This window comes from Nicotiana tabacum, chromosome 2 (genome assembly GCF_000715075.1).
Source record: "Nicotiana tabacum cultivar K326 chromosome 2, ASM71507v2, whole genome shotgun sequence".
Classification (NCBI taxonomy): domain Eukaryota; kingdom Viridiplantae; phylum Streptophyta; class Magnoliopsida; order Solanales; family Solanaceae; genus Nicotiana; species Nicotiana tabacum.
The window spans coordinates 125520064-125547552 of NC_134081.1; the positions used below are offsets into that span (position 1 = coordinate 125520064).

Consider the following 27489-nt stretch of genomic DNA (forward strand, 5'->3'; position numbering starts at 1 on the left):
AAAGTTGGAAAGAGGATTTGGGGATTATTAGCTAAGGGGTTAATTGGGGCTAGGAGTTATTGGACCAATAGGAGTTTGGGCCAAGTTTGATGCGAGTAATTTTGGGCCTAGACTATTTTGGAGGAGGAAGTGGGCTGCCATTTCTATCATAATATAATAACAAAAAATCTAAATAACAAAATAAAAAATTATTTTGCCAAATAAAATATTAGTTATAGGCTATTATTGCAAATAATGTGTAAATAGTATAAAATACAAATATAATTATATAAAATAAAGTAAAATATTATAGAGCCTATATGTAGGTGTAAGTAATAAATTTGGATGATTAAGTCATCACAAAATAATCTGAAGGAGTAATTAATAAATATTTGAGTAATTTAAATGCAAGAAAATTAATTTAAAGCTCTAAATATTATGAAAAATTAAATAATGATGCAAAGATGACATTTTGAAAGTATATATGCTATTTTAAAAAAAAATATGAGGGCAAAATTGGGTAACAACAAGAGAGAGAGAAGGAAGTGAGAGAGAGAGAGAACATAACTGTGTATTTCACGCCTCAATAGTAAGGTATCAAATAAATACAGATTTTGCTATAAAATAGAAAAGATAGCTATAAGTAATAATATTTTAAAATTATCTAGGTTTCTACTATAAATATGATGTAATAGTTTGGTATATGAGGTAAAATTTCCAAATTTAAAGGGAAGTTTGAACTAGTGCTGCCAAAGAAGGAGGATAGGTTTAGCAGCCACAAATGGACACTATTTAATCAACAGTACAGTTGATCCAGCCCAATAAGAAGAGACAAAGACAATAGCACTGGAATGGCCGACCTGGCTACTGTAGAGTAGACTTTGCAACACAAAAATCCTAAGTCTCAACTTTCCAATATATTGACAGATAACTTGAAGTTGGTATTGCCTCATCTTTTAACATTACTTTTATCCAAGTATTATTCGAGTTCATTGGTCCTAATTAAGTTTTTAATCCTATGGTGTTTGAATGGGATAGATGATGGAGATAAGATTTTTACTAAGGAAATTTAAAAATAATCACACATAGAAACTAAGAGAATGCCCGATCTAATATATATATATATATATATATATATATATATATATATATATATATAAACAAAAAAAATGAAAATTCAAAAGATTTTGTATGTTGTCATCAATTTTCTCCACTTGTAGCTCCGCCCATGGATGGTGAAATAAGATTTCGAGTTCCGATGTACTTAGAATGATCATGGATATGAGCTAGAGGAATAGATAGAGTTAACTTTTTAAAATTTTACCCTCCTTCCTTAAATGTACGTTGAGGAAAAAAGTGAGTTTTTCTCTCCATTTTGGCAACTCAAAATAGAAAACAAAATAAATAATTTAGGACGGGAAAAGTAATTTATTACTTTTATTTCTTCGTCTAATTCTTATCTTTTGTTATTTGAACGTGAGATCGCATGCACGTACGTGCGGTTCTTTGAAGGCGAGATCGGACACACACACATAATGTATATTCTATACTGAGAAATGCAACTTCAATAATACTTTGTCGAATAAATTGCGAATTTTCGAATTTTTAAAATATTTTATTTAAGCTTATTTTTCCCTATTTTTACCAAGGTTTTCTTCTCGGAAGAGCAATTGAGAATTTGACATTGATAAGTTACATAGGTAACTCAATTCGCAGTTCCCAACGCACTGCTTAAGTGTACACTAGGACGGCTTCTCTTGTCTCGACGAAGGCAAGTAGGAATACAACAGTAAAAATTTATCCACAATGAGTATTTATATTAGGTTTTAATTTAGACGATATAGTTTGATTTGATATAAATTGCATCGTCATTTCACAAAATAGAATCCAATCATTTCATTAAGCATCTTATACTTTCTTTATTGCACGAGACATGACGGGTGCTCTCATTTGCTGCCCTCTTTAGCTCATCATTAAGCTTATGGCGAAAAGCACGCCACGCTTAATTTTCTGTCCTTTTCCGATTGGTATGTTAATGTTACAATAATATATTTTGGGATAATACATAATTATGGAGTTGTACCAAAGTGTCAATTGCACCCCTTAAAAACACAGCTACCCTATGACCACCCTTTATATATTTTTAGTGAATTAAAATACATCTTCGTGGCCCAGCCGGCACACAACATTATAATCAAGCGCGTGTTATGCACCGTTATATTTATTAATTTTTTCTTTTATTTTTTAATTCAAAGTGGATTAAATATTTTAGTTAACCCAACCCGACGGTAAGATTCATTATTGGACCCAAGCCTTAAACTCATTCCAACTCTCTTCTCTAACTCTTTTCTTCGATCCCTCCAAACTTAGCATGTTTCTTCTGTAAATTCTCAATGCAAAGTGAGATTTGAGCTCAAAATCAAAACTTCAGGGAGATAATCGAAGCTTGAAGAAAAAAATCGAAGCTTGAACTTCTTTGACGAAGACTTTCTGAACTCAATCGAGATTCATTTCGACTATAACGAGTAAGATCTTTTGCACTATTTTTTATCATATTGTGTGTTAGTATGTTGTTAATTGTTTGTTATTTGATTTTGTTCCCATTTCGTATGCTTTTGCATGTTGGTAGTTAGGTTAGGTTTTTTCTTTTAGATTAGGGGTTTATGTATAATCTGAGGTAAGTAACTAAATTATTTTCTAATGTAATGGCACGGTTGTTAAATGACTTTTACTCTTGTAACACTGAGGTGGTTTCATGGGGGCACAATTTTTATTTGGTCCTAACCCAAGTTATGAGGGTGGCTGTTTAACAGAGTATTTTGATATCGACACGGATAAAATATCATATTTTGAATTGAGAGACTATATTAAAGAACTTGGTTATACTACTGCTTGCTCATTTTATGTAAGGTCACCCTTCCATGGCAATTTGGTTGAAGTTAAAACTGACAGGGACATTTGTGTAATTGTTGATGCCCTTGAAAATGGGGATACTTTGGATATATTTGTATCTCATATGTGTGACGGTCTTATTGTGGTCCCCCTTATGTTAGAATATAGTGTCGTGTCTGGTAGTGGAGTGTCTTTTAATAATATTGGGGCGGTTGGTGAGGAATCTAATGTTGTTTTTGATGAGGTTGGAACTGGTGAGGGCTTGACTAGTGAGGCACTAACAGATGAGGCTGCCCAAAACCCAAATAACCCTAATGAAAATAACCCTAACCCTGTTGGAGAGCCAACTGTTGAGGGTGACCAAATAGAAGTTGATGATGACGTTTTAGAAGAAGGTGAATCTGATAAAGATACTGAAAGTAGCTCAACTTCTGAACATGATGAGTTGTTTGAAGAAGGTGTTGACGACCATGGTAGTGATGTGCATGAAGAGTTTAGGGATTTCAGGCAAGAAAAGAGGTCTTTTCAGAGGGAAAAAAAAGGGTGAGAGCACTTGACAGTAAAGAAGTTCTTTTAACTGAAGGAGGTCCTAAATCAAAACCTGATTTAGGATATGATGAGCATGTTGATCCCCAATAAACTATAGGCCAAAGAAGGAACTTACATGATATTTTTTTGTGGTGATGAACCTTACTATAGAAGCTCTGAAGTAGGCAGTTTTGAAACAGATTATGAGGCAGATGGGGAAGAAGTTGAACGGAAGGTAAAAGCTTTCAAGAGGAAGAAGGATACTAAAAGAATTATATTTGACCCTACTTGTGAGAAAATTATCTGGGAATTGGAACTCGTGTTTGAGAATGTTGATAAGTTTAGAGAAGCAGTGACAAAATATGTAATTCAAGAGAAGAAGCAGATTAAAAAGTATGTGAATGAACCTAGAAGAGTTAGAGTGAAGTGTAGCAAAGAAGGCTGTAAGTGGTTATTATTTACAAGTGTTGGTGGAAATAGTAATAACTTTATGGTTAAAACATACTATCCAATTCACAATTGTGTAGAAACTAATAGAAACTATCTCTGCAACTCCAAATATTTGGCCAAGCGATTTAGGGACAGAATCATTGAACAACCAAACATAAGGATTTTTAAGTTTCTAAAGACTATAGGAAAATAATTGGGTATTCATGTTGGCAAGACAACTACTAGGAGAGCTAGGGACAAGGTGTTGACAAAAATAATGGGTGATCACATTGCTGAATTTAAGAGATTTTATGATTGTAGGGATGAAGTACTAAGAACAAATCCAAGTAGCTTGTCTGAAATCCCTAAACTCTTTATGTATGTTTTGATGCTTTGAAAAAAATATTTCTATCTGGTTGTAGAAGGTGTATTAGTTTGGATGGTTATTTTCTAAAGGGGGTATGTAAAGGACAACTATTGATGGCTGTGTGATGACAATAATCAAATGTTGCCCATTGTCTGGGCTGTTGTGGAGTATGAAAATGCAACTACATGGTCATGGTTTGTGAAGTGTGTGCAACATGATCTTCAGGTAGGAGATGGCACAAATCTGACACTAATTTCTGATATGCAAAAGGTCATTTCTATTCCATTATTCCATAAATGATTCTTTAATTCCTTATCATCTCTTTTTAATTATTTATTGACAGATTATTTTCTTGTAGGGACTAGAGTGTGATATAAGAGAGCTTCAACCAATGGTTGAACATAGGACGTGTGCCAGGCATATCTTAGCTAATTGGTCAAAAAACTGGAGGGGTATTGAGAGAAGGAATGCATTTTGGAGGTGTGCAAAATCCACATATAAAGCTGAATTGAAGAAGAATCTGGATGAACTTAACATGCTATGTAGTAATATTGTTGAGGATTTGCTGTACTACAATTCATTAGAATGGTGAATATAGTTATAAAATAGAGGAAGGGTCGTATAAGAAGCACATGGTAAGTATAGATAATCTGAGTTGTAGCTGCAGAACATGGCAACTTAGAGGCATTCCTTGCCAACATCCCATTGCAGCAATGCATTTCAAGAAACTGGAGCCTATAAGGTATGTTGCTCACTAGTATACCAAAGAAACCTGCCTCAAGACTTATTCACACTTTATTCAACCAATGAATACTATGGATATGTGGCCACAATCTGAAAATCCACCAGTAGCACCTCCTGAAATCAAGTCAATACCAAGGAGGCCAAAGAAACTAAGAAGGAAAGAAGCCACTGAATCCAGGAAAACAGGGAAGTTGAGTAAGTGTGGGGGCCAAGTGACTTGAAGCTTGTGTAAAGCAAAGAGACACAATAAGAGAGTTTGTCCACATGCTGAAGGTTCAACATCTGTTGTTGATGCTAGTGCTACTTTAACATATGTTCCACATGCTGGAAAAAAAAAGAGGTAGATGAAGGGGAAGAGCTCCACATGTTGCTGTAACTTCATCATCTTGTGGTTCAATAAGTATTTCTGAAAGAGGTAAGGGAAGGGGAAGTGTTCCACTTGCAGATTCATCAAGTATGCAATATGTTGGTTCAACATGTGCTTATGGAAGAGGAAGAGGAAGTAGAATGGATGCTAGAGGAAGGGGAAGAGGAAGGGGAATTGGTGGTTTTGAGAGTTCAAGTGACTTGGAGGGTTGGTTAAATTGTTCACAGGGGTCTGCTAATAATGCTCCTGAAAAGGGAAGGAATCCAACTGGTTCTGGCCCTTTTAAAAGGCCAAGGATGGTATGAGTTGGTTTAATGGTTGCTACAGTGGATACACTGCTTTCAATGTAAGTATTTAGTGATATTCTTAAATTTTTGTAGATAATCAAACTTAGGTAACTAGCATTGCTCTTCTTTCTTGCAGCCTGGCCTACTAAGTCAAAGGATTGTGAATCTTGGAGCAAGAACAGTTACTAGTTCAGCAGAAGTTAACGGAGACATTGGATATCAGCCAAGAACATGAGTGAAATGGAAAGGAAAAATAACAATAACCTCAAGGAGATCACAAAAAATGAGGGGAGATAAAATAATTCAAACAAGGTCAAAGAGGGATGTTGCAGCAAAGAATGTAAGCCAGGACCTTTAACTACTTAGACTATGTATTATGCAGATTAAGTACTTCCTTTTGTTAATATTGCACATGTCTGTTGGCTACCTATTCTGCTTATAGCAGACTCAAACAATTTATGCAAATGATCTGTTTGGTATTGCTTTAGTTAATGTCATTCATTGTTCTCTTCTAACTACGCATAAGCAGCAAATGATCTGTTTGGTATTGCTTTAGTTAATGTCGTCCATTGTTCTTATGTAACTACGCACATGCAGTATATATGTACAAACTCAAGTTCCATTCATCGTTGTTCAACCAAAAAATGGAGATTGATTCCTACAAACTACAGAGAACTGGAGATTAACTCCTCCGAACTACAGTTAATGTCACAAAAGCTAGAGATTACCTCCAACAAACTACATAGATTTTGAACGATTACTATATAAACATATAACATATAATCAGACACAACAAAATACATAAGATGCCCTTCTTATTATAAAGATTCCAGCAGTGATTCATCTTCTCCTTTTGGTTCAACCCTTGATTGACCATCTGATGACCCTCTAACTTTTGCTCAACCTCCGTCCATTGTTCATTCTCTATCCCATGCTCAATTTTCACCAATTGAGTCTTCAATGATTCATAATCGGCTAATCCTTATTCAATTTCCCTCAACTTGTTCACCAATTGTGGAAGGACAAGCCTAGAATGCTCATCAATAACATCATCGAAAAAATTTACAAGATTTAGTCTGAAATTTGAAGAGATATAAATCATTTCAAAGTAACCATAAAGTAGGGACAATATCAATCCAATTGCCAAAATAATTACACCATAGTATGGACAAGATATGAGGTCCCGTAAAAAAAAAATCACCAAAGAATTTGAGGTTTCGTGGCGTCGAGGTAGACTTATGTGTTTAAGGATTGTAGAAGAATGCACTGAGGAGTTAATAAAAATTTTAGGCAGAAGAAAGCAATTCTGCAGTCTGTTTCGTGATCGCATAACCATTTTGCGGGCCGCATAATGATCGCAGAGTTGAGCAGAAATTTGTTGAATTTTGAGGGTTGTTTCGCGATCCGCACTTATGTCGCAGAGTTGCATGAGGAAATTTTGTTGAGCGATTTTGCGGCCCATTCTGCGGCAGCATAAGTGGTCAGCGGACCGCAGATCAGTCACAGACCTACTCATATCATCCCAATTTTCGGGCATCACTTTTGCGGTCCATTATGCGGACCGCGTACCTATTCTGCGGTCAGTTCTACGACCGTAGACTTGAGTTTGGAGGGTCCATTTTACTATTTTTATAACCCGACCCTATTTTGATAAATAGCCTTTGGGGCTTATTTTGGGCGATTGTGTGAGCATTTTAGAGAGAGGCAAGAACATTTTAGAGAGAGAATGAGGAAACTTAATATTCTAATTATCCAATCTTGATCAAGCCTTGAAATTCAACAAGAAGCCTCACAAGTTCTTCAACTAAAAGGTAAGGTTCCATACCCTAGTTTTTAATTTCGAATTTAAGTGGAAGATGGTTGATTGTGAGTATGATTCTTGGGTGTAAGAGTATTATTTACACATGAATGTACCAATAAGGATTGTGGGAAGATTGTTGAGCTCAAATAAGTAAAGATTGGGTTGTGGAATGAAGAAAATCTTGTAGAAAAATACTGTAGTCAAATTTGCACACCTATTAAAACGCTCAAATGAACTGAAACCATGAATATCTTTTAATTTGTGTTCAATTTTGTTATGTCTCAAAATAGATTTGGATTTCTAGGATTTTCGGAACACTGTAGTAATTTAAGGAAAGCTTGAAGCGAGGTATGTTGGCTAAACTACTCTTAAAATCGAATTCCATAATGTTCCCATAAGTTTCAAGTATGGTTGTCTCAAGTTCCTAATTCCTATGTTCTGGGTTATCCCTTATAAACTTGACTATTCCGAATGAGCATTATGTCAAAAGATATATGTTCAAAGTATGGGTTGCATATTAAAATATTATGGCTTTGAGTCGTGTTTCAAATGAAAGCTAGTATGCTAAATTGTGTGAGAAAAACTCGATATGCTTAAGACTCTTAATTGCTCATATGTTTATCTAAGGTCTTGATTGAAAATATCTTGTTGTTGATAATATATAAAGATGCTTGAAAATGAAATAAGTTAATTGGGGATATAGAGTGTGGCCAACAGGCCAAGAATAAAAGGTATACTTGTAGCTAGTGGTGCCAATGAAATTAGATGATGTGAGAGAGGTTAAGAAACAAGCCTTGATTCAATTGTTTTAAGATGACTTCGAAAATTGAATTGCCTAAAAACCTATGTATTCAAGTCGTGCACATATGTGGTTGTTTTAACTAATGTTATGCTTTGTAAGTATTTTCAATGTATTTTGTGTTCTTACATATTCGTGAGTGGAAATTGTGTTTTGCCCTCTTTGGGGAAAAATATTTCAAGAATAAATGGTGTGTTACTTGTTTATGACTTTAACTTGCACTTCGATTGCCAATCATTTTACTCCATTTATTGGAAAGAAATCTATTGTGCTTAAATTATTTATTTCCGATGCACTTAAAGTTATGGTTTTTGAAATATTATATATGTTGATAATTGTGATGATGATCCATAGAAGGAAAGATATAAAAGTGTGAAATTTGAAATACGACCACCGTGCCTTGAATAAAGAATCTTATGAATAGCCAAAGAGCCAAGGAAGTATTGTTGTTATGATTGGTTGAAAATACTAGTGGAGATTTATAAAATGTGACAGACAACGAGCTAAATATATTTGTGCTTTTGTTTCCCTTGTGTGCAAACCAAACATATTTTTGGGAGTGTCATTAGTAAACCGAGGAAGGGTGGGTCATAAGGCCCACACCCGAAACTACACGTGTCGGTGTAGGAGTGGATTATGATTATTCCCCTTATTTTGGATGAGATTATTCTCCTTAATTGGGATGAAATTGAAAATATATGTGAATTGGAAAAGTCAACCCGCACGGCATATGTGGGAAGGCGACCTAGGTGATCGGGTGAAGATCGGACGCCATGTTGCGTACATAGTAGTACTACTCTTGGTAACACCTTTCTTTCGCACCACATGTCAAACCACATTGTTCATGGGGAGATGACCTAGCCGATTGGGCATGATCGAACTCCGTACTAAAAATACGGTGGTAAATCGGTGCTAATGATCTCCCAACTAAAAATATATATTATTTTCGTATTTTAAAAATTGTTATGTTTTAACTGGGCATTTGAATATTGTTGATTGTGACTTGCTGCTTCTATGGTTTTTCCTTTCTTATATGGACATTCTATTTTGAAAGAGTACAGTTAGCTTTACATACTAGTACTATTCCATATGTATTAACGTCCCTTTTGTCGGGGGCACTGCATTTTCAATGAATGCAAGTGGTTCATCAGCGGATAACTTTGATCCTCGTTAGCAGTTACTCCCTATTCAATAGGTTTTGGTGAGCCCTACTCTATTCGAGGCCTGATATCACTTAATGTTGTACTTTGTGTTTTGAGGTATCGCCGAGGCCTTGTTGCCGGCATTTTCATATTACTCTTATGTTGTACTTAGAGGCTCCGTAGACAGGTTGTGGGTGGTATTTGATGTAGGAAATTGAACTAGAAATGGTGGTATTTGGCAAACATGTTTTTCATTATATCTATAATCTTGTAATATTTTAAAAATTATGAATGAAGCTGCTAATGGAAATGAAAAGGGAGTTGTTAATGAAATTCTTTTAGTGTTTGATTAAAGGAGTACATCTCCTCTTTATTCATGGGTGAGTTGGGTAGAAGGAAATCTAACAGGCTTGCTCGGCCGGGTTCACTCGATTGAGCGTCGATCGCGCTCTTCGAGTTCGGGGCGTGACACAAGACCAGAACCGTCTTCTAGGGTTCCTAGTCGACCAAGAAGTTTGCAATGGCAGCAAATCTCCACGCTTGCAACGCACCTTCAGATTTAACATTGGGTCATGCTCGTCCATACAAAGTTGATTCCTGCCATTTCAAACATTGAAAAACGAAGAATTAGCCCATATTAATTTCAACAGAGAACCCTGAAAACAATCTGTAAAATATGACTAAGAAAATTAAAGATTGAGGAGAAAAAGTTAATACTACTATACAAGAAGGCTGCAATGCAAAAAAAAAATAAATAAAAAAAAAAAAAAATCCCTTTCAATTCACCAAAATCGAGCTTTAATGACGGATAAAAACAATTTGTAAAATATGACTAAGAAAATTAAAGATTGAGGAGGAAAAGTTAATACTACTATACAAGAAGGCTGCAATGCAAAAAAAAAGAAATCCCTTTCAATTCATCAAAATCGAGCTTTAATGGCGGATAAAATTGGGTGTGGAAGAAGAGAAAGAATTCTAACCTAATTAAATAAATGGTATGTGACCGTTAAATAAAGGCATTGAAGTATAAATTATATCATTCACGCACTCACAAATCGTGCAGACACGTTGTGTGCCAGCTGGGCCACGCAAGTATATTTTAATTCACTAAAAATATATACACGGGGTCATAGGACACTCGTGTTTTTAAGGGGTGCAACTGACACTTTAGTACAATCCAATGGGGGTAATTATGTATTATCCCATATATTTTTTATAACAATATTTCACTATAATAGCTAAAAAATATCGGATCAAATGGGGTTGTTAAGAAAAATTTGACTGTACGAGCAAATTGCAATGTGCCATGTAGCTGAATTAAAGTTTTCGTATATATTCAGAAGCTTTAAAAGTTCCGTGTTTTTTTTTTCTTTTTATTTTCTGTGAAAATGCTCTCAGAAAAGAAAAAGAGAGGGGGAAAAAGCTTGCTTTTCTTTTGAAATTTACAATCTGCATTACGTTTATGTATAGTTTTTGAAAGTTTAGTATTATTTGAAGAAATTGAATAAAGAATGATTGTTTAGATTCTTGATCTAGAAAGTATGAGAATATTTTTCTATATAAAGAATAAACAAAGTATAAATGGATAACTCTGAGCACTTGTAAATTAATTCAAATTTTTTTTACGCTAAAGTTGAAAGGAGTAAGGTTTAAAATTAGTTAATTTTGTTGTTATTCGGCCAGAATGTGTCCAAGTTCTTTGCTACATTAAGACAATATATTAACATAATAAACAACTATTTAAATAGGAATAATAAAATAGTAATGCTAGTTGATCAAAAGAATCTTAGGATCAGGAAATGATGATTTGTCTTGCTAACCATATATAACAGCCAAAAACATGCACCTACCTTAACTTCATTACTTGAGATCTGTTAAGCTGATTGGATTATATTCGAATTATCAAAACTGATTACTAATGACAAGTATATATTATCTTAAACCTATTACAATGTTAGATATGTCAGACACATGTGTTCAAAATTCTTTCCTAAAATGATTATAAGATTATGAAAACCTTGTATAACAAGCAACCTCTTCCATGCTTTGGCCACTAACCGATTAATTTACTAAAATAAAGCATGAAATTTGTTAACTTACTAAAATTACTCTCTGATCCAATTGAATAGTTAATGTTTGAAGTTGATTATATAATGAATTGAGCCCGAAATTCCCAAACATATAGTATTAGTTGCTTAAGGCGTAGTTGTACATTAATTAGCGAAATGTTTTTTCAGATCAGAAGTCTCAAATTCAAATTCGAACTTGAGAATAAAGTCGTCTTTGATAGAAAACTCATTTTCTCCCAAAGTTTAAGTGAAAATTTTCGATACGAATCTAGATTTGACTTTTTCTCAATTGAGATTATAACTGATGCATTTTGACCTTCCAAACAACCCAAATGTTAGTTGGTATTCTTTGGACTTTCTATACGAGGGGAAGAAGCAAATGCGTCAATTTTCACGTTATAAAAATCAATAACATAATGCAAGTCAAATTGCATTATTGATTATTATAGTAGATTTATTTATTTAATGACATGCTCTTTGTTCAAACTTCAAAGTAAAGAGCCAAAGAGGGGGACGATCCTTGCTCTTTTCTCAAAATCGGATGTTCCCTACGGGACGGAACACACCTTAATTGAAGTGTACCATTTTTCAACCTTAAACTGCAAATGCCACGTGATTGGATAACAAGTTGGTACTGCAAAATGACGAGCACTTCTTGGTCTTTCAAATTCGAGTCTTAGGTATAAAGTTATTTTTATTAAACTATGCTTTATTTTTTAATGTGAAGTTTTTCGGTACGAATTCAAATTTATTTGGGCCTCAATACGTGTGTCGGATACCAAATGAGAAACCAAAAAAAATTGATCGAATATCACTTTTAACCCGCGACTGAAACTATTTACATCCAATAGCCGTAAAAGTAAATAAAATTTGTACATTTTCATGTGTACATAACATACAGAGATATATACATATATATTATAAAAATATATATTTTTTGACTATTATTTTAAAAATGACTATATAGTCATTTTTCTAAAAAAATTTAACAAGCAATGTCACACTCCCTAGGAAGCACGGCGCGCTCCATGCGATAAAAGCCACTTCCGCCGGTAACTGGACCCCTTTTTGCTTATTCAAGTTAGGCCCCATAAATAAATACAAAATAATGTTAGGTCCCATATATTTCTTTAAATTACAAAAGAAGAGATACAATAACATCTGAATGGTAAAAAATTAACATCTGAGCTGTCCATACAAAAAGTCTACCAAATTTCATCTTAAAATCAACACGTTTGACAAATCCAGTCAAAGACATTATATAGAATGAAAGAAAATGATAGGCAGTACAAGACTAGGTCCTTTGAACTTGTTCGGCCGAAGTGGCTATCACACCAAAGAGGAATACGAGTGATTGATATTTGGAGTAGGCACTATGTCTATTTTATTATTTTCAGATATTAAAGTTGTTTCCATTTTGGAGAAACTATTTTAATTACTATTAGTATTTTAGAGATACAATATAAGTTAAGTCCTTTTTGCACATGAGGTATAACCTAATAGTTTAAGGTTCAATTAATCTCATTAAACAAAAAACTTTAGGTAATTTTTTATTATTTATCTAAGTTACGTTTTGGATGGATAAAGTTACTGGTGAAAATAGTATATATAGCAGGTAGAATAGTTCGAGGCGCACAAAAGTTAACTTCAAACAACAAAGAAGAAAATAGTTGAGTCCTTTTCACTTGAACTTCCTTATCTTCTTGTATATATGTACTTCTCAATCTTGCTGAGAAAGGGATATCTTCTTATACAAAAAGATAAACGAAGGTTAAGGAGCTTAGGGTAGAAGTAATATTTTGCTTTAAAATTTTTTTAAATGAAAATATACTTGAGAGTTACCACTATCAAATAAAAATTTGGTTGATGCTAGAGCGGCAATTGAACCCATGCAGCACACCAAAAGTCAAGTTGTGCCTCCCCTCCAGATCGACCAATGTAATTGCTTAAGCTTTGAGTCTTAAAGTGTTAATCAAAATATATATCAATTATTTAAAATATAGAATATATTCATATATGAAGAATAGCTTATGCACAGAGGCGGGCCTACACTTAGGATAGGGGAGTCACCTGCCTTAGCACAATATATAAGTATTTCAGGAGTTTACTTAATTTCTAGCAAAGTAGTAGAGAACAAGAAATGATATATTGTACATTTCAAGAGTTTGCTTAAGTTTTGGCACTATATAGTAGAGAACAAGAAATGAAGAAGATTTTCTGAAAAAAAAAATCCTAACTTGTTTAGGGTTAAGAACCTTTTCATTTGTTATATGTATTTAAAGTATTAAAAAATTTCAACTGTAATACACCAATAGTGCAAAGTTCTATAACCATAAATATCTAATGCCATTGATGTCTTAACTCAACTAGTTATGTTGTTGGAGTGCTATAACAGAAAAGGTCGTGTGTTCAACTCCTTTTGTTATTTGGACATTTGACTAACATGGTTGTGAGATATTAATATTATATAATGTAAGAAGGCAATTTAGAAAAAAATACAATCAATACAAATATTCCAAAAATATTAAATACTTAAGTAACCTAAGCTTTACGCCCAAAAAAAAAAAAAAATTCCAACATCATGCGTCGTGGTCTCTTTGGGGACAACCTTATTTAAAAAAAAAAAAAAATCATGCGTATTGCTACACATTTTCAAATTGGCCAGTAGTATACAGTTGTGTATAGACAGTCATAAATTAATTATAAATAATTCCTTGTAATTTAATCAGCGAAACTTTAAAAAATAACACAATTAACTTTAAGTAAAGAGACAAAGTGAAAACATTGAAAAGATAAGATTCTTGTACACAATTAGATTAGATTAGATATCTCCTAAGTCAAATACATCCAAGCTAACTACCAACCCCCTCACTCCCCCCCCCCCAACAAACCCCAAAAGAAAAAGAAAGAGAGAAGGAAAAACAATAGTGTATCAAAAAACAAAAGGTCATACAATCCAGAATATCTTGAAAATAGATCCTAGAATAAGTCTAATTTCTAAATTTCAATCTCTACCAAACAAACCGTGCTAAAACAAAGTTGTGCCAGGATAAAAAATAATAATTTAAATACAGTCAAACCTCTCTATAGCAGTTTCGTTTGTTTCGAATATTTTTTGATGTTATAGCGAAGTGCTGTTATAAAGAACATATATTATAACATAACATGAAAATATGCTCCGAAAAAGCTTGACTTTTATAGTGAAATATTGTTATATAAGCATGTTGTTATAGAGAAGTCTGACCGTAAATATCATTCAAAAAAATTATTAATAAATTTAGAGAAGTGATGAATTTTGAACTGTAGACAAAGATTTGATGCTATTTTGATAAAGTCTATGCCAAGTATTATTACTATAACATGTCAAGTTTAAATTTGACAAGTATCCTTTTACTATTAAGAACTTGTTTGGGTGGTTGTTCTGTTACTTTAAATATAATGTTTGACTTAATTGTTATATTAATTTTATCGTATCATCGTATCGTTAAATTCATTTTTACATAACGATAAAAAATATCACTTTATGAAACGGGATTTGGTGTGATAGCGTCATTTTCTTGCTTTTCTCGCATCTTACCTTTCCGTATTATTAAATAATCATATTTTATCCTTTGTCTTACTTTTTTATATAATAATTCTACTATGTATTCTTTTTTTTCTTAGTAACATTGCAAGTATATTGTTCATATTGTTAGTGCGTAATATCATAAAATGACAATACGCGATACAATCTATCTATACGTTATATTTATTAAATAATGTAATACAATACAATACAATATGATGTATTGTAAAACGACACGTAACAACGATCTAAAGAAAATGTAAGTAAAATCTCGAATTTTAGCACTAGAAATACTTTCGATGGAGAATGTTTTGCCCCAAAATGGGGCTTATCCACGTCTATTCGAATTATTCGAACCCCAAAATGACTAAATAAACAAAATAAGAAAGCAAAAAATAAATTAAGGGAAAACGACCGTCCTCATGTCGTTGTATCATTCGTCAAACACGAGGATTCACTTTTTTATTTTTCTCTTGGTGCTGACATTGTTTTTCATTAAAGTATTTTCCTCAGAAGATCTAATAAAATTAAATTAATTAAATAAAGAAATGCTACTAGGAGTATTAATTAATTTGTCTAATTGTGTTAATTTCCAAGTAACTATTAATTAAACATACATGTATGCTTCTTCTTCTTTCTTGCACCTTTCTCTTTGGGGGTTTCTTCCTTTTCACAGAATCTGAATATTACTCTCTTTTTCATCTGTCTAAATCCCTCTTTCTCTTATTATCTGATAGATACCTACGTATCTAAAAACATCACTCTCTCTGTCTTTTCCCAATTTGACGATAAATTTAGGTAACATTTTTTTCTTCATTTCCTCATTTTGTGTGATATTTTTATGTGGATATCTCTTGATTTTGATTTCTTTGATGTTTACATCTTGTTTCCTAATTTAGTAATTCATTTTTATTTTTTGCCTCATGGTTTGATTTGGATTGTTAAATGATTTTTGGTTAAACCCAAGTTGTTCTTGTTTATAGGGCTTTTGCTTAGGATATGTTAAAATTTAGTGGCTATTTGGTGAAAAGTTGTGATCTTTTTGTACCTTTACTAAGAAATTAGTTCACAGAAGTAGCTTACTTTATGTGACTTTTTTGAGCTTGGATATACTTATAATTGTTGTACGGATTTGGTCCTTTGATTGATCAGAAGTTGAACTGGAGCTATACGTGTAAGACTGGACTAAAGTAATTTGTGATTAGTCCCGAGGGCAACTTTTATGATCTATAGTATGATAAAGATCATCTTTTTTTTTTTAAAGAATTTTTTTATGTAGCTATTACTGTAGTTATATGCCTTTTGATACTGGATCGCTATGAAGTGTTTATCAATTTTACATTTACATTTGGTAAATGATTTGCTGTTGTTTTAACGATACATAGCCATATCTTGATTAAAAGGGGTAAGATGAATAATCAAGAACGAGCATACTACTTGTTTAGTTTTTAACTGCTTGATGCTTCAGCAGATTTTTAACGTGGACTCGATTTTTTTTTTTTAATTTTAAAAAGAGAACAATTTTAAGTTATCAAATGACAAACAAACTATTGTTCCCCTTGTTAGGAGGCAGATGTGCTGAAACTTGAAATAACTTACACTGGTTGGGTTGTTACTTTATTTGGTTTTTGGTATAGCGTGCTTTGACATGCAATCTGCACCAAAATGCAAGCATTTCTACTTTATATCATTGAAATCACATCCTCTGAGTTTCTGTGCTTTTCTTTGTAGGAGAGAGTAGCTTTGAGAATGGAGAAAATTGAAGAGTCAGGTAGCCCGGGTTGGGGTGCATCGTTTTTTCAAACAACCGAAGATGTTGCAAGAGCTGTTACTGCTGCTGCAGCTGCTGTTCGGTCACCACGACCTTCCGTTGTATATTCATCTAAAGATGATAGTGGTAGCCAGCTTCAGAAACTTCAGCGTCAAGTTTCTAGATTAATGAAAGGTTTTTCCAGTCCCCCTCAAGTTAAAAGTGGAGCCTACAACCCGGAAATACTAACTAGCCAAAAGCGTCAGTGGGCTAGGTTTCAGTTGCAATCCCTGGTATGCTGTTTGCCTAACCCTGGATCTTTTTGCTGTATGCTAAATTGCAGGAAATTAAGTTATCCATTTAAAGTTCCCTCAGTATCTAATTCTGGTTTTAGTTGCATTTGCTCCAAGTGCTACTTCGTTCCTATATTTTTTACAAATTAAATACTACTCCCTCTTTCTCAATTTATGTGGCACTTTTTGCTTTCTGAGATCCAAAACTATGTGAACTTTGACCAACCAACATTTTAAGATGTATTTTTCATCATATTGATATGAGAAGAATTGCAACGTATAGTTCTTTTCTTGTAACTTTTGAATATCTAAATTTTTATTTTAAAATATTAAGTTAATCTAATCCAATTTAGCTTTAAAAATGAGTCAAATTGACTTTCAATAAGTGAAAAGTGCACCATGTAAATTAGGACCGAGGGAGTAATTCCAGCCTGAAGTTCCGATGATGGTGAATGATAGACGTTAAACTCCTTGTTTTCAGTTTATACTCTGACAGAGTTCTTTTGGTTTTGTTAGATAATTATACTATGTAAGCTTGCAGGATCATAGAGTTTGGAAAGAGCCATCAAGGCTTTTTGAGAGCATGGTAGTTGTCGGACTCCATCCTAACTGTGATATTCAAGCGCTTCAAAGGCTTTATTTTTCAAGAAAGCTAGACGGTCCCGGGAGATTTAGAAGTGCACTCGGTGGTCAAAGTCAATCACGGGTGGAACCTAACCTTGAGCCTCAGGTGTTGAATCTCTTAGGGGTTTAGTTTGCATAGACTTAGAACCGTATAATTGTCATGGACAATAAGATGTTATTACTTATTTGTGTTTCAGGTCTTGTTTGTTTACCCTCCAGAGAAGCAACTCCCACTGAAATACAAGGATCTTCTCTCATTCTGCTTTCCAGCTGGAGTAGAGGTTGGGTTATCCCTATCAAGCCCCTTTTCCCTTTTATTTGACGTATAATATCTGATGGTTTCGTGGAACTTTTGGGGTAGTTTCCATTGTATTGTTGATATATAGGGGAGATTAGCTTGCAGTATTTCAAGTGTTAAATGCGGTTGCAGTTGGTCAACTTCTGTAAAGAATTAAGCAAAAAACTTTTATTGAAGCATACACCATGTTATGGGTGATGGATCACCCATCTTGCAATTACATTTACCCGTTCCCACCTAAGGTAAGAAAACAAAGAAAAATAAACATAAAAAAAAGGACTAGTTGATTTAAGATAAAACAAACTGAGTGAGGTATCAATCTCCTTTCCTTTTCAAGAGGAAAAAAGGATACAATTAAATATGGCTTGAACTTGGAATGCAATGTATTTTATACCAGGTTAAACAATAATGTCTTTTCAATCTCATCTCTACCTTCTATTTTCAGCCATACTTGCAGTGGATCTTTTCTGACAGTTCAATAATAGTGCATCTGATTACAGGTTCATGCTGTTGAGAGAACTCCATCAATGAGTGAGTTAAATGAAATACTTCTGGGTCAGGTAGTGATGATTCCTTTCAATAATAAGCTCCGAAGTGATAATTAAGAACACATTCCTGTAAGAAGAGCCAAACTGTAGTGGGATTTACTGCAAAGCAGCTGATAAAAATACTCTCTGAAAGGCTTAATACGTTATTTGACAATTAAATATTCATAGGAGAATGACTGAAGGCTTTATGCAGGCACAAAGACTTTGTTTTCAGAAACTTTTTTTAAGCATATATGCATTTTTGCAGTGGATACTCTGAACTAGAAGAAGCTGGATGTTCTAGGTTCCATTGATGGACTATATTTCTGTGGGTTCTATACTTTTGCTAGATTTAGGCTTCTTGTAGAAACAAGGATATGTAAATTAATGAAGGGATGACTATCTGCTATTTGGCATATTTTCAAATATTTAGTGACCAATTAAAAAAAAAAATCCTTAAATGAACATGTTACTCCTCCAAATGATTTCCTGAGCTGGAGTAGTGTATTGCCCTTTTAAAAGAAGTATTCTTTCCATCCAAAGAGAATATAGTTATAATATTGAGGAAACTACTATTCTGTCCCGTTGTTTATTTTCCATTAGAAATCGAAATATTTATCTGTTCTTTTGTCATCTGTCTGATAATTATCAACCTAACTTCTGTGTTTTTGGCATGCAAATTTGGTTTTGTGGTGTAATACAAAGCTTATGGTATTTGGATATACGTGTTAATGTGCTGCTACTTTTCCAGGAACACCTTAAACAAAGTGATCTATCCTTTGTGTTCCGGCTTCAGGTATCTCGTCCGACATTCTTTTTTGTAATCGAGCATAACATTAAGTTGTACATGGAACTTTATAGATTTAATTTTCTATCTACACCATTATTCTTAAACGTTAGTATTAAACTACACAACTTTTCGGCTGTTTTGGTCTCCTTAGTAGTCTGGTTTTTATTGTTAAACAGGTTCCTGTGGGTATATACAATTAGAATAGTGCAACACACTTGAAAATACAACAGTAAGATGAAGTGCCTTACACTTTCTGCTGTAGACTTTAGATTTATCACCAACATTTAATAGCTCTTTCTTTGAATTAAACAACAGTAAGAAGTGGCTTCCAGCTTTCATGTCTACTCTGTGCATAGATGTGCCAGCTTTGGCTTTATGAATAGGACACTTTTGTTTACTTTTTCTGCTCCCTTTCTCATCCTAAGGTAAAAAGATAAAAGCAATTAGACAAAAGAATTGGTGGCTGACAAATTGGAGTATGTATTTTAACTCTAAGTTTCTTGATGTAGGTTGCTGATAGTTCAACCCTATACGGTTGCTGTGTTCTAGTTGAGGAAATGGTCCATAAACCCTCTGGATTGCTTTCCATGATTTCAGATGGACAACATACCCGCTTGGGTATTAGCCGCCAAATTTTAACGACACGCCGCTGTTATTGCATTCTTTCGAGACTTCCATTTTTCGATCTTCACTTTGGTGTATTAAATAGGTTTGTTTCTCTTTCGATTGAATTTTCTAGCTTGTCCAGACGCTTGCTGCTGTTCTTAAAATTCAGAGATTCTTCGCAAGTAATTGCTGTTGTTGCTCTGTTGCTAGTGCCTACTGAAGTACTGTTATTTGTCCCTTTTCTAGCATTTTCACTGAAGAAAGATTGGAGCGGTTAACAAAACAAGTTGGTGATCTTAATTTTGATTCCCTTATGATTGATGACAAGGAAGAAAATCTGGAAGAAAATCCTTCCAGCAGATCATTGGAAGAAAGAGATCAGTACATCCTGAATGGCTCTGTAGAAAGCTCCCAACCAATCACGACTGATTCTGTGATTAGTGGAACCGTTGATGACATGTCTCAGCTGGAGTATAGAGTTGTAGAAGGGTACGTACACCCAAAGAAAGATGGAAGTGATAACAAGGCACGTATGGTTGATACTGACATAGATTGTGCTAATAAAGAAGTTATACTTGAAAGGCAAGTCCCTGAAGTTTCTGATAATTCCACTGATGATAACAAACAACTGGTAGAAAAGGGTGTACCGCATGCTGTTTTGCCACTTTTAAGATATCATCAGTGTGAAAGTTCTGAATCTTCCTCTAGGTATATTACTTCCTCTATTTTTTTATTTTTTTTTTGACAAGGGTATATTACTTCCTCTATTAGCTCCTTAGTACAATCTTTTCTTTACGATCTGTCTCATAAATTTGTGTCCCTTTTTTTGCTTTGTGATATATCTATCATATCCAAAATATTGAGAGAACATCGCCTCTATGAAGTGCTTTTAATTTTGGATTACAGCTTCCAGGGCTCTCCTAGTGAAGATAGACATTTTAGAAGTGATTTTGATGAGACCGAAACAGAGGAAGCATCCTTTTCTGGTCAAGATGATTCAAGTCAGCATAGTGATATAGTAGAATGGGCAAAGGTTTGAATCTTACTTAGCATAGGCCCAGTATTTTTTCAAGCTCTGGCTTGTAATTAGTGGGTTATTGAGGTCTTCGCTGATCCCTTCATTCTCCTTCACTTTGTAGGCCAACAATAATGGATCTTTGCAAATAATATGTGAATATTACCAGCTAAAATGTCCTGCAAGGGGCTCAACAATTAAGTTCCATCCTCTGGATCACCTTCATCCTTTAGAATACCATAGACCTGACGAAGCGCTTTTGCACGTTGCTGGATCGACAATTGACTTAAAATCATGCAATACAAGTTTGGAGTTAGCTGAGGTAAATTCTTTTTATGGAAATTGCTGGTAAAAAACATAACATCTCTCACTCCCACCCCCTCTCTTTACTTCATGCTTCAATGATAAATATATACATAGCGATAAATGGGTAATGTATCCAGCTAGCTACACCTTTCAATAGATGATATTCTATGTATTATCAGCTTATGTTAATTTGGTTTCGATAATACAGGCTCACAATGCACTCATGGTGGAAGAGGAAGCAACTGCTCTGTCAGTCTGGGCTATTGCATGCTTATGCGGCTCATTGCGGCTTGAACATGTGTGTGGCTATACAACCCGAATATTAGTGACAAGTGTTACTATAAAACTTTTTGACCTTTATCAGATATGATTGCCTCTTTGTCACCAAATTTCGTATAGAAAAATGCAATGCCAGATGGGTTAATGTCATCCACATTAGCTGTTGCATTGAACAAGAAAGTTCTGAAATAAAGAGAAAATGTATGCATGATTTCATTCTTTGTAGAGACAGGAACTTGTACGCGATGCTCCAACTTTGACTCAATGTAATGGGTTTGAAGTGGAAAACCTCTTAAAGAAAACTGGCTCCCAGCTACAAACTTACTAGAATATCATTGAAATAATACTTAAACATGTTAAAAGGGTAAAATGACTAATTCCCTGTTGATTGCCTAATGGGCTCTCCCATTATTCTTTAAAACATGGAACACATGTTTCTTTTCTTTGTCATTTTTTAAAATTAATTATTTTTATTAATATTGTCCTATTTCTGAGCTGCTATGGTAGCATACCTCTTGCGGAGGCCTCCACTTTGTCTTTATTTATTTATTTATTTTAAAAATGAAAGTAGAAGGTTAAGCGAAATCATGGTTTTTCTTATCAACAGAATGGGAGATGGGTTTAGTTTTTTGGATTTTTAGATAATTGCTCAAGCTCTATACAGTATTGTTTTTTCTGATTTTTAGATAATCAAATCATTCGCACTCCTATATCTAAGTTATGCTTGAGTCTATTTAATCTCTCAATGTTTGACTATGAAGATTCTCGCATGCTTGTTAAAGTCTTTTGACATTATTGTTCCTACTTGCATCTTATAGGTGCTGACACTGTTTGCGGCAGCTTTACTGGAGAAGCAAATTGTTGTGGTTTGTTCAAATTTGGTACGTATCAGTTGGCGGCATCTTTTGTATGGTATGATTCAGTCAGGTTTGGCATCATATGAGTGCTGTTTTGACTTCAAATTCTGGATGTTTTCTTGATTAGTTTGTTCTGCCTAGTCAGCACACCTTTTATTAATTTGAAGATTGATTTTTGTTTTTCAAATACATGTAACGTGTTAGGTGAAGACCTTCTTTCTAGATCCACAATTTCCCTTAGAATTGGCATGATCGTTAGAACTGATATTCTAGGGAAGCCCTAAATATTTGATGCAGAATCTAATTTGAGTTACTTAATTGCAGGGAATATTGTCTGCTTGTGTTCTGTCCATTATCCCTTTGATTCGTCCTTATCAGTGGCAAAGCTTGATAATGCCGGTAACTTATAGTTGGCGATGAATTTTTTTCCTCAAGGAATAGATCTATTGTGTTTCCTGATTTATCTAACTTTCTTGACGTGCGAATTGTCCAGGTTTTGCCAAATGACATGCTGGATTTTCTTGATGCACCCGTTCCCTATATAGTGAGTATATCCCTGTCTTAGGCCTTTCCTTGTCTTTCATAATTGGCCCCCAAAGATATGTGCAAGTAAAAAGGTTTTGTTGGAAGTTAGATGAGGCCATTCTTAAAACAATTGGAGTACTTGAATGAGGGGTTTGTTTCATTGCGAGTAAAAGTCGATGGGTTTGTAAATGCTCTCTTCGCCAATGATGAATGTTTTCTTCACTATCTTGTATATCTTGTGCCATGACATCATTTTTCCTGCTCTTTCTTCGTAGATATCTTGCATTATTGGGAAATCATTCAGTATGTTTTCTTCCTGTATTTAGCTGATCTTGTCTGTGTGAGAATGTAATTTGTTTTTTGATTGTTTATTTCTTAGGTCACAAGGGATTGTTTATGGTGAATTTACTTATATTTTGTTTCTTTATTTGTTTTTTTTCCTTATCTTTGAGTAGGTAGGTGTGAAGAACAAAACCTCTGAGGTTCAGTCAAAGTTAACAAATATCGTCCTTGTAGATGCTAACAAGAACCAGGTTCATAAACTAAGTCATTTCTTTTGCATGAGCTGAAGACAGAAATTGTTTGCTCCTCTCTCCAGTAGACTGTCTTCTTAGTTTTTGTTTATCAAAACTTTTTTACTTAGTACTGCATATGATGTTGTGAAGTTTTTATTGCTTGTGATTAAGTTTTCTAAGAGGGATATTCTTTTCCTGTGTATTACATTGGAATTCAGGTGAAGTCACCAACTATACCACAACTTCCGCAGCAAAAGGAGTTATACTCTTGCTTAAGTCCTTACCATGCAAAGCTGGTGGGAGAAAGTTATCTGGCAAGAAAAAGGCCAGTTTATGAGTGCACAGATGTTCAGGTATTCCTACACCTTTCATTGCTTCCCTTCCATTCTTTTTTCTGTCCACTGCCATAGGGGCAGCCATGATTTATATTTTGACTCGTCTAACTTAGCTGGTTGCTTCCAACTAAAGCCACTGATATACTTGTTTTATTCCCAGAATAGCATGGTTGAAGCATTTCTAATTATAGATTTGGTGCTTGATTATAGTCTGTGAGTTTGTTGAACTATAGTCTATTGTACCATCCACAAGCAACAACAACAACAACAACCCAGTAAAATCCCACCAGTGGGGTCTGGCGAGAGTAGAGTGTACGCAGACCTTACCCCTACCCCAGAGGGGTAGAGAAGCTATTTCCGGGAGACCCTCGGCTCAGAGACAATAGATTTGTGACAACAAAACCCAAAAATAATCAGCAACGTGAGAGACAGCAAATAAATGGAAAAGCAGTAACACAAATATTATGCAAAAGTGTGACATATGAATGCAAAAGAAAAGAAAAAGATGTAGAAGGACAAATGAATGCAGTTATGCCCGTTTGGAATTACATAAGTAGGTTACTTTTAAATGCAATGAAAAGTTATTATAGTGTCAAAGGTCTAATTTAGTTTTTCACTTTTGGAGCCTCATGAACTTGAATTCAACCTTAGTATGTTGTTTTCTCCTTGTTACAAGGATTCACAATCTTCATTTCCTCTGAATGTGTGATTCACTTATTTAACCATCTTAATCTTTATCCCTTTACAAATGCTCATATTCCTTTCCTTCTGAATGGGTAATCACTTATTTGACCATTTTAATCCTTACCCCATTTGGAGATGCTCAATCTGTCTTATATTGTCTCTCCTTTTGACCCAGCACCCAAAATGATTAATGAGGATGTAACTGTAAATTGGAGTTCCTCTTATTGGGTAAAAATAGTACCATATTAAGGGCGAGCTTTGAGATTCTTTACTTGTGTGCTTGTAGAAGGTGGTTTCTGCATTTGGGCAGGAGGGAGTATTAGTTTCTATCTGTAACCACCTAGTTTTTGAGAAAATGTTAGCAAAGTATGTTACCCCGATGAACTCGTAGCTCCACCAGTGGATCCATCTTTGCAAGTTGAATTGTGAATTGGTAGAAATGATTAGACCGGTGAACTGTTGAGGAGATGTTCCATTTCATTTGTATATGTAGACCTGAATACTTGTTATTTTATATGAAACATTTACAATCATACAATGTAAACTGAAGGTATGTAGAGTAGCTATTATCTCTTAAGAGTTTTATTGAAGATATTGTCCTGGTCCTTTTATCTTTTCTTCCTTCAGCTATCCCACGGAGTATTTACTTCTGTGGCCCCTCTTATGCACAAAGAATCTTACTTGAGTTCAATCAATTGATGGCCTATTAAGGAACATTTAGGATTCACAAGTGGTGTTTGTTGTGCATAATTTTTCGAAGTCTTACTTTTCAAAAACGTGCTTGTTTAAGTTTTTAAAGTAGTGTAGCAAAATGTGTGTATTGAAAAAACTGTTCTCTTTTTGTAAAGAAGTGGATTCAGGGTTCAAAGAAAAAGTTCTTTTTCCATTTGCAAAACATTCAACAAATCTTCAAAAAGAATATAACTACTCAACCACGTCTCTTTAACACACCTTTTTTTTTTGAAAACTTTTTCTAGAAGTTCTTCATTAGTGTTTAGGCTATATCTGGTTGTGTCTTTATTGTTGTTTTAACCATGATATTTTTTTTAGGTTGAAGCTGCAAAGTGTTTCCTAGCAGTGTTGCGGTCTTACCTGGATTCTCTGTGCTCAAACCTTCGTTCACATACAATTACTAATGTCCAATCAAATGATGATAAGGTTTGTAGCTTCTCCTCAGAGTATTTGATCGGGCTGATTACTTGTGTGAAGAAGTCTTTTTTTTAAATGCTCTGGAATGTTTTGAAGAAAATTAACGAAAGAACCAAGAGAAAGTAAAATGCACTGGCTCAATTAACCTGGACCTAGTGATTGTACTTGTATTGCTTCGAGCGGTATCTGTAACTTAATTATTCAGAACTAAACGTTGTCTAGACTCTTTGGCAAAACCTGTTCCAAATAGGGAACAATTGAAATTGATACTTGGTGCGGATTCTTCAAGATTCATGCTTAACCTGCTGTAAACCGTATGACCGGTTTATCCATCGCAGAAATTGAAACAGTAATTTAATATTTGAGCAACTTTACACACTAAAATGTAGTTTGAAGCTCCTATCTTCTGAATTTACTATCAATGATTCAACAGCTTATCTGCCCTCTTTGGGGTAGGGTAAGGTCTGTGTACACACTACCCTCCCCAGACCCCATTTGTGGGAATTACTGATTTTTTTTTTTTGTTGTTGTATCCGAGTACCAAAAATTGAGGAGAACCTCTTCAAAATTGTCTATTTTTGTACATACGAAAATTTACACCAGAGTTACTGTTAACCTGGAGACACAGTTTTGTTATAGTATAGTTTGCTCGAAAACATTTGAAGGTAAAATTCACATGCATCACCGAGTTGCATAGTTTCAGATGGTAGAAGCATAACTTATCTGAAACTTTCCCTATTTTCTGCTCCATTTGGTGATTGGATATAAACATCAGATTTTATGAAGATTTGCATTGTTAAAATCTCAGTTTTCCTTTAGTGTGAGCTCCTTTGCTTAACTGGTATGCTAGTTGCTGTTATTTTTTTTTTTTTTTGTAACAATATGTACAGTTTGATAAACATCACAGCTTTTAAGAAGAAATACATATGCTTTTCATGCTTACACTGACTGGTAAAGAAACTTCTTTTTAACTCGGAATTCTTTATCCTGTCCTTTTATTATCAGGTATCTCTACTCTTGAAGGAGAGCTTTATTGAGTCTTTCCCAAGTCGAGATCGGCCCTTTATGAAGGTGTGTGCTTATGCTTCCAACTTTTTTCAACTGTTGTTATCTGAAGCCATATAGTTTCGCTTGCAATACTGAATCTGCATATACGGAAGCTAGAAACTTTTTGTATTATTATTATTATTATTATTTAGGGTATCAATTGATGTGATGCAAGCCCATTATAGATTGTAATAAACTTCACTTGCCACTTTTTCCATATAAAAAATTGTGTACGTTCAAATGTTCACTTCATCTTACGGTAAAGTCATTTTTGGTTTTCCTCAAAGAACATGCTAATCTGTTATTTTTTTCTTTCTATTGATGAAACAGCTTTTCGTGGACACACAGATGTTTTCTGTACATACAGATTTTGTACTCTCTTTCTTCCAGAAGGAATAGAGGCGCCATGCAAAGATCCAATTCGTGATGTAATAGTGGAACGCAAGTTCCTGTATCTGTAGCTTATAGATTTATCGCTCAAAATCTAATATAGGGTGAGTTGTGTATCATAGAAGATAGAACATTTAATCAGTTTGTACTGATATCTAACATCAGTCTCGTGTTTTTCTTTATTCGATTTATCAGCTCAGGCATACCAAGCAGCCTATGCAATGGAGAACATGAAAGGATGTAGAATATATCTGTACAGTGAGTGGAGTTCTGGCAAAAGTTAATTTATCTATACTGAACTCTGCTCTTTCTCCTCGTTTAGTTTGAGAGTGAAAACACAACTGCTAGTACCAATCTTTAATTTCTGGAGCTGCTCACTTTTTGAAATATCAGAAGGTTCTGAGTATAAAAAAGTTGCTCTGCGCGATTTCTTGAACTGGCTTCGTCATTTCAACTGCCCCAAAAAATTTCCTTCCCAAGTTCGTCCACCTTCTATCCCTTGTTAGTTTTATTTTTGCTCCATAGCGGTA

The 27489-nt window shown here is 34.3% G+C and overlaps 1 protein-coding gene across 6 annotated transcripts; it reads left to right on the forward strand.

Annotated features, from left to right (window-relative positions):
* Positions 1-15419: 15419 nt before the first annotated feature.
* On the forward strand, positions 15420-27395 carry LOC107816696 (uncharacterized). Of its 6 annotated transcripts, XR_012703129.1 has the most exons (21): positions 15420-15767; positions 16701-17012; positions 17554-17742; positions 17834-17917; positions 18435-18494; positions 19213-19257; positions 19761-19960; positions 20104-20565; positions 20764-20890; positions 20997-21194; positions 21387-21476; positions 22276-22338; positions 22639-22713; positions 22808-22858; positions 23115-23142; positions 23295-23372; positions 23573-23707; positions 25424-25531; positions 26528-26593; positions 26900-27063; positions 27155-27395. XR_012703129.1 is itself a non-coding variant. In XM_016642437.2 (19 exons), the coding sequence occupies exons 2-19, from the start codon at positions 16719-16721 to the stop codon at positions 26966-26968; spliced, it is 2394 nt and encodes a 797-aa protein (XP_016497923.1). In that variant the 5' UTR covers positions 15420-15767; positions 16701-16718; the 3' UTR covers positions 26969-27395. The 6 variants fall into 6 exon arrangements, 3 of the variants coding, with proteins under 3 accessions (XP_016497923.1, XP_075095187.1, XP_016497924.1); XR_012703128.1 differs by having other exon boundaries at positions 26900-27395; XR_001655021.2 differs by lacking the exon at positions 23115-23142.
* Positions 27396-27489: the final 94 nt, after the last annotated feature.

Bases quoted from the DNA above. Each gene is read 5' to 3' on its own strand.
- LOC107816696 (XM_016642437.2), top strand. From the start codon at position 16,719: ATGGAGAAAATTGAAGAGTCAGGTAGCCCGGGTTGGGGTGCATCGTTT. The intron at 22,714-22,807 runs GTAACTTATAGT...CGAATTGTCCAG, and splicing joins GGCAAAGCTTGATAATGCCG to GTTTTGCCAAATGACATGCT. The intron at 23,708-25,423 runs GTATTCCTACAC...TATTTTTTTTAG, and splicing joins ATGAGTGCACAGATGTTCAG to GTTGAAGCTGCAAAGTGTTT.